At 46.3% G+C, this 7,500-nt stretch overlaps 1 protein-coding gene across 1 annotated transcript in view; it reads left to right on the forward strand.

Moving 5' to 3' along the window:
• LOC133131920 (receptor-type tyrosine-protein phosphatase U-like) overlaps positions 1-7,500 on the forward strand; it is an 85,990-nt gene that overhangs the window by 65,322 nt on the left and 13,168 nt on the right. Inside the window, exons 15-17 of the mRNA XM_061247210.1 lie at positions 688-785; positions 4,754-4,870; positions 6,908-7,062. Coding sequence (XP_061103194.1) covers positions 688-785; positions 4,754-4,870; positions 6,908-7,062 — 370 coding nt within the window. The remainder of the gene's footprint in view (positions 1-687; positions 786-4,753; positions 4,871-6,907; positions 7,063-7,500) is intronic.

Consider the following 7,500-nt stretch of genomic DNA (forward strand, 5'->3'; position numbering starts at 1 on the left):
CCCACTGGGGCAGTGTGTGCGTGGGGGGACAAATTGGAGAACAAATTAGAGCATGTTATTTTATGCTGATACCCTAACACAGGGTGTTATCTGATGCTGATACCCCAACACAGGGTGTTATCTGATGCTGATATCCCAACACAGGGTGTTATCTGATGCTGATACCCTAACACAGGGTGTTATCTGATGCTGATACCCCAACACAGGGTGTTATCTGATACTGATATCCTAACACAGGGTGTTATCTGATGCTGATATCCCAACACAGGGTGTTATCTGATGCTGATATCCCAACACAGGGTGTTATCTGATGCTGATACCCCAACACAGGGTGTTATCTGATGCTGATACCCTAACACAGGGTGTTATCTGATGCTGATATCCCAACACAGGGTGTTATCTGATGCTGATACCCTAACACAGGGTGTTATCTGATGCTGATATCGCTACACAGCATGTTGTCTTATGCTGATATTGCTAGAAATGATCTTATCACACAGTGGCACAGGTTGAGTTGATGTCTGTTGTTGTTGCTGTGCTGATGAGATGGTGGTTATGGGTTGAGATGGTGTCTGTTGCTGGACTGAAGGTGATGATGAGATTGTGGTTATGTTTGAGATGGTGTCTGTGGTTGTTGTTGTTGCTGACAGTGCTCATTATGATGAGATGGGGGTCGTGTTTCCGCAGGGCCGAAGCAGGAGACGGTGTATGACTTCTGGAGGATGGTGTGGCAGGAAAACTGCTTCAGTATCGTCATGATCACCAAGCTGGTGGAGGTGGGGAGGGTGGGTATCCCCATCCAACAGCTACACCTGTCATCTCAACACCGCCATACCTCAACACATCCACCTGTCACCTCAACACACCCACCTGTCACCTCAACACCACCGTACCTCAACACACCCACCCGTCACCTCAACACCACCGTACCTCAACACACCCACCAGTCACCTGAACACCGCCAAACCTCAACACACCCACCCATCACCTGAACACCACCATACCTCAACACACCCACCCGTCACCTCAACACACCCACCCGTCACCTGAACACCGCCATACCTCAACACACCCACCCATCACCTGAACACCACCATACCTCAACACATCCACCTGTCACCTCAACACACCCACCCGTCACCTCAACACCACCATACCTCAACACACCCACCCGTCACCTGAACACCACCATACCTCAACACACCCACCCGTCACCTCAACACACCCACCCATCACCTGAACACCGCCATACCTCAACATACCCACCCGTCACCTCAACACACCCACCCATCACCTGAACACCGCCATACCTCAACACATCCACCTGTCACCTCAACACACCCACCCGTCACCTCAACACACCCACCCGTCACCTGAACACCGCCATACCTCAACACACCCACCCGTCACCTCAATACCACCATACCTCAACACACCCACCTGTCACCTCAACACCGCCATACCTCAACACACCCACCTGTCACCTCAATACCCAAACACCCCTCCCAACCTCACCTCTCAGCAGCTGCTCGTTTTGTGTGTATATGTGTGTGTGTGTGTGATGTAGAGTGTGTGTGTGTGTGAGGTGGAGTGTGTGTGTCTGTGAGGTGGAGTGTGTGTGTGTGTGTGTGTGAGGTGGAGTGTGTGTGTGTGTGTGTGTGTGTGTGAGGTAGAGTGTGTGTGTGTGTGTTTGGGAGGGGGGCACCTTCAGAATCTGGAGAAACACAGAGTGCAGAAAGTCATAAATGATGATAAAAAGCTCATGATTATTAAGTGGTAGACCAGGCTTATACCCTGCTGGCTGGGGACACCAGGCTCTAATACTAATACTAATACTCTAATATAATATTGTTCTTTTCTCATTATCCTCCACAAAAACTATTCAGCTGAGTGACTTTGGTCCACTTTACAGTAAAAAAACAACAACTTTATTTACTGCCAACTGTATTCCCAACCATGCCTGCAAAGTGCAGCACCTCGGTATGGACCAGCAGGATGCTTCAATGGTTCACTTCTTGTTTTAAACGGGTGAATCCGGCTCAACTCAGCCTGGCTCTCTGAGAGAAGAAAGGGGAACTCAAGTGGCATTCCTGTTCTGATGGCTCTGTGTACATACATGTGTATTTACATTACATTCACACATTACATATGCTGCACATATATATAGTACACCCATCAGATCTATCTGCACCTTTTCAGTGTGAGATAACACAGTTTATATCTGTGTTTTTTTCAGTGTGAGATAACACAGTTTATATCTGTGTTTTTTTCAGTGTGAGATAATACAGTTTATATCTGTGTTTTTTTCAGTGTGAGATAATACAGTTTATATCTGTGTTTTTTTCAGTGTGAGATAATACAGTTTATATCTGTGTTTTTTTCAGTGTGAGATAACACAGTTTATATCTGTGTTTTTTTCAGTGTGAGATAACACAGTTTATATCTGTGTTTTTTTCAGTGTGAGATAATACAGTTTATATCTATGTTTTTTTCAGTGTGAGATAATGCAGGTTCTCTCTGCCAGTACAGGCAGAGGGTAGAGGTGTGAGAGAGGAAGGTGGTAGAGGTTTGAGAGAGGAAGGTGGTAGAGGTTTGAGAGAGGAAGGCGGTAGAGGTTTGAGAGAGGAAGGTGGTAGAGGTTTGAGAGAGGAAGGTGGTAGAGGTTTGAGAGAGGAAGGTGGTAGAGGTTTGAGAGAGGAAGGCGGTAGAGGTTTGAGAGAGGAAGGTGGTAGAGGTTTGAGAGAGGAAGGTGGTAGAGGTTTGAGAGAGGAAGGTGTTATGGTTTGTTGTTTTGTTGTTTTGCTTCACTGGGCTTTGCTGCTTCATGGCAGAAAGCCAACGAGCATTGCAAACAAAATCTTCATTTTTCTAATCTCCTGATTCAATTCTAATTTGGAGCTTGAGTTTTTTTCACAGATAATTCATACTGTAAATCACTGGAAAATAAATGGTCCTTTTAGAATGCAGATTTATATTGCAATTTGTTGGAAAATAAACAGTCCTTTTTAAATGCAGATTGATACAGTAAATTATTGGAAAATAAACTATCCTTTTAGAATGGAGATTCGTGCTATAAATCCGTGGAAAATAGACAGCAATTTGAATGGAAAAGAAAAAGAAAAGAATGGTTGATCTCTTCAGAATACAGACTGTAAATGGCTGGATTATAGTGGCGTCAGACTGCAGATTTACCCCGGTCTTTGATGTGCTTTTAGAATGCGTGTGTAAATAGCATCTGTGCCCAGTATCACACGCTTCACTGCAGCTGTGCTGACCTGCGGTCAGGAGTGTTTACCACAGGTGAGGTTACACGTTGCTGTGTGTGCTAGTATCACAGGCCACAGGTCAGTCTGAGGCATTTTAGGGACATGTTTGACACGTTTATAGCGCAGGTGAAATGCTTTAAGTGACTGTGTATCTGTGACCATGTGTGTTTTTTTCAGGTGTAAATGTGTGTGTGTGTGTGTGTGTGTGTGTGTGTATATATTAAGTGTGTGTGCTTGGTACAGGAGTAAGTGTGTGTGTATATTTTTGGTACGGGTGTAACTGTGTGTGTGTTTTGGGAAAGAGTAAGTTTGTGTGTGTTTGGTACAAGTGTAAGTTCAAGTGTGTGTATTTTTGGTACAGATCTAAGTGTGTGCATATTTTTGGTACAGGTGTAAGTGTGTGTGTGTATTTTTGTTCCAGGTGTAAGTGTCTGTGTGTGCTTGTTCAGCTGTAATTGTGTGTGTATGTTTGTTCAGGTGTAATTGTGTGTGTGTTTGTTCAGGTGTAATTGTGTGTGTGTGTTTGTTCAGGTGTAATTGTCTGTGTGTGTTTGTTCAGGTGTAATTGTGTGTGTGTGTGTGTGTGTGTGTTTGTTCAGGTGTCATTGTGTGTGTGTGTTTGTTCTGGTGTAATTGTGTGTGTGTGTGTGTGTGTGTTTGTTCAGGTGTAATTGTGTGTGTGTGTGTTCAGGTGTAATTGTGTGTGTGTGTTCAGGTGTAATTGTGTGTGTGTTTGTTCAGGTGTAATTGTGTGTGTGTGTTTGTTCAGGTGTAATTATGTGTGTTTGTGTGTGTGTTTGTTCAGGTGTAATTTTGTTTGTCTGTGTGTTTGCTCAGGTGTAATTGTGTGTGTGTGTTTGCTCAGGTTTAATTGTGTGTGTGTGTGTGTGTTCAGGTGTAATTGTGTGTGTGTGTGTGTGTTTGCTCAGGTGTAATTGTGTGTGTGTGTGTTCAGGTGTAATTGTGTGTTTGTGTGTGTTCAGGTGTAATTGTGTGTGTGTTTGTTCAGGTGTAATTGTATGGGTGTGTTCAGGTGTAATTGTGTGTGTGTGTTCAGGTGTAATTATGTGTGTGTTTGTTCAGGTGTAATTGTGTGTGTGTGTTTGTTTAGGTGTAATTGTGTGTGTGTGTCTGTTCAGGTGTAATTGTGTGTGTGTTTCTTTAGGTGTAGTTGTGTGTGTGTGTGTTTGTTCAGGTGTAATTGTGTGTGTGTGTGTGTGTTTGTTCAGGTGTAATTGTGTGTGTGTGTTTGTTCAGGTGTAATTGTGTGTGTATGTGTGTTTGTTCAGGTGTAATTGTGTGTGTGTGTGTGTTCAGGTATAATTGTGTGTGTGTGTGTGTGTGTGTGTGTGTGTGTTTATTCAGGTGTAATTGTGTGTGTGTGTTTGTTCAGGTGTAATTGTGTGTGTGTGTGTGTGTTTATTCAGGTGTAATTGTGTGTGTGTTTGTTCAGGTGTAATTGTTTGTGTGTGTGTTTTTTTGCCCAGGTGAAGTGCTGTAAGTACTGGCCTGAGGACAGTGACATGTATGGGGACATTAAGATCTCTTTGCTGAAGACAGAGACGCTGGCAGAGTACACTGTCCGAACCTTTGCCCTGGAACGGGTAAGATACCCTCCCTGAACACCTAATGCTAACCTTTACCCAAACCCCTATCCCTAACCCTGACCCTAACCCTAGCCCTAACCACTAACCCTGACCCTAATTTAGTCCTAATTACTCTTCCAATGATTTAGTCCAAGAGGACTAAATCAACGCACATAGAGCACCGACACAAGAGGGACCAAATTCTTCCTACTTAAAGGCTTCAGTACCCTGAATGGCCAGTGCAAACTTTTATTTCCCAAGAGGCCCTAATATGGGACAACTTGGGAAATAAAGATTTCTTACTTACCTAACCACTAACCCTGACCCTAACCCAAACCCTGATCCTATCCTAACTCTAACCCTAACCCTAACCCTAACCCTGATCCTAACTCTAACCACCAACCCTGACCCTAACCCTAACCCTGATCCTAACCCTGATTCTAACCTAACCACTAACCCCTCGGTCCAAATGTGATATCCCACGGAGAATGCATTCCCACAATCCACTGCTGACAATCCCATTTCCCTCATCACTAAGCTGTCTCACTGTGCCCCCCTGACAAAATGCTTGCCTGGTGCTTCCCTGACCCCCCCCCCCCCTGGCCCCCTTGCTTGCTGTCAGAGCAGTGAATCCGTCACACTTACGCGTCTCCCATCATGCCGTTCTGCGGACCTGACAGCGCTCTGCTGGGACACATTTCCTGCGCTGTGTGATAAGGGCCGAGTGTGACATATCACCGCCTGTCAGCCACGGGACATCCCATAATATGAACTAATACCACTGTCCAAATGCTCACTGTCTCGCTCCCTCTCTCTCCCTCTCCCTCTCTCTCGCTCCCTCTCTCTCTCGCTCTCTCTCTCTCTCTCTCGCTCTCTCCCTCTCTCTCTCTCGCTCTCTCCCTCTCTCTCGCTCCCTCTCTCTCTCGCTCTCTCTCTCCCGCTCCCTCTCTCCCTCTCTCTCTCACTCACTCTGTCTCTCTCTCTCTCCCCCTTTCCCTCTCTCTCCCTCTCTCTCTCCCTCTCGCTCCCTCTCTCTCTCTCTCTCACTCACTCTGTCTCTCTCTCTCTCTCCCCCTTTCCCTCTCTCTCCCTCCCTCTCTCCCTCTCACTCCCTCTCTCTCCCTCTCTCCCCCTCTCTCTCCCTCTCTCCCCCTCTCTCGCTCTCTCGCTCCCTCTCTCTCTCGCTCTCTTCCCTCTCCCTCTCCCTCTCGCTCCCTCTCTCTCTCTCTCTCACTCACTCTGTCTCTCTCTCCCTCCCCCTCTCCCTCTCTCCCCCTCCCCCTCTCCCTCTCTCCCCCTCTCTCTCTCTATCGCTCCCTCTCTCTCCCTCTCTCTCTCTCCCTCTCTCTCTCCCTCTCTCTCTCTTTCTCTCTGCCTCTCTCAAATTCAAATTTCTTTATTGGCAGCAAATACAAATGTACTTATTGCCAAAGCATACATATGACTAATAATACAATACAATAATATACAATTATTATTATAAAATGATACATTTAGTGATATATAACAATAATAACAATAAGTATAATGGCAACAATACTTACTGTAACTGGATTCATCAGGTAGTATGTTAGTGTCCTGAAATGTAAAATTATTATGTAGCGTGACAAAGCCCTGTCATGTTATGCTAGTGGCCAGTCTAACATCCTGTTCTGTAAGTAGATAGTCTATAAAATCTTTGCAATGATATGTTAGCAGGCAGAATGATAATGTCCTGTTATGTTATGCTAGCTGGCAATATTCTAATACCCATTCATGTTATGCTAACAGGCAGTATGCTAATGTCTTGTTATGTTATGCTCGCCGGCAATATGCTAATGCCCATTCATGTTAGGTATGCTACATCCTCTAATGCTATGTTTGCAGGCAGTATGCTACCCTTTTGTAATGTTATGCTAGTGGGTAGTACGCTAACACCCTGTAATGCTATGTTAGCAGGCAGTATCCTAACACCCCGTAGTGTCCCTCAGAGAGGTATTCTAACACCCCGTGTTGTCGTGTTCGTCCCTCAGAGGGGTATCCTAACCTAACGGTGTTGTCGTGTACGTCCCTCAGAGGGGTTACTCTGCCAAACACGAGGTGCGGCAGTTCCACTTCACGTCCTGGCCGGAGCACGGGGTGCCGTTCCACGCCACAGGCCTGCTGGCCTTCATCCGCCGTGTGAAGTCCTCCACACCTCCCGACGCCGGGCCAGTGGTGGTCCACTGCAGGTACTCCCACCTGTACCTCACACCTGTACCTCACACCTCCTATCACACCTGTACCTCACACCTTTACCTCACACCTGTACCTCACACCTCCTATCACACCTGTACCTCACACCTGTACCCCACACCTTTACCTCACTCCTGTACCTCACACCTCCTATCACACCTGTACCCCACACCTGTACCCCACACCTTTACCTCACACCTGTACCTCACACCTCCTATCACACCTGTACCTCACACCTGTACCCCACACCTCCTATCACACCTGTACCTCACACCTGTACCCCACACCTGTACCTCACACCTGTACCCCACAACTGTACCTCACACCAGTACCTCACACCTCCTATCACACCTGTACCTCACACCTGTACCACACACATGTACCCCACACCTCCTATCACACCTGTTCCCCACAACTGTACCTCACACCTGTAC

The sequence above is a fragment of the Conger conger genome, chromosome 1 (genome assembly GCF_963514075.1).
Source record: "Conger conger chromosome 1, fConCon1.1, whole genome shotgun sequence".
In the NCBI taxonomy this organism is placed as follows: domain Eukaryota; kingdom Metazoa; phylum Chordata; class Actinopteri; order Anguilliformes; family Congridae; genus Conger; species Conger conger.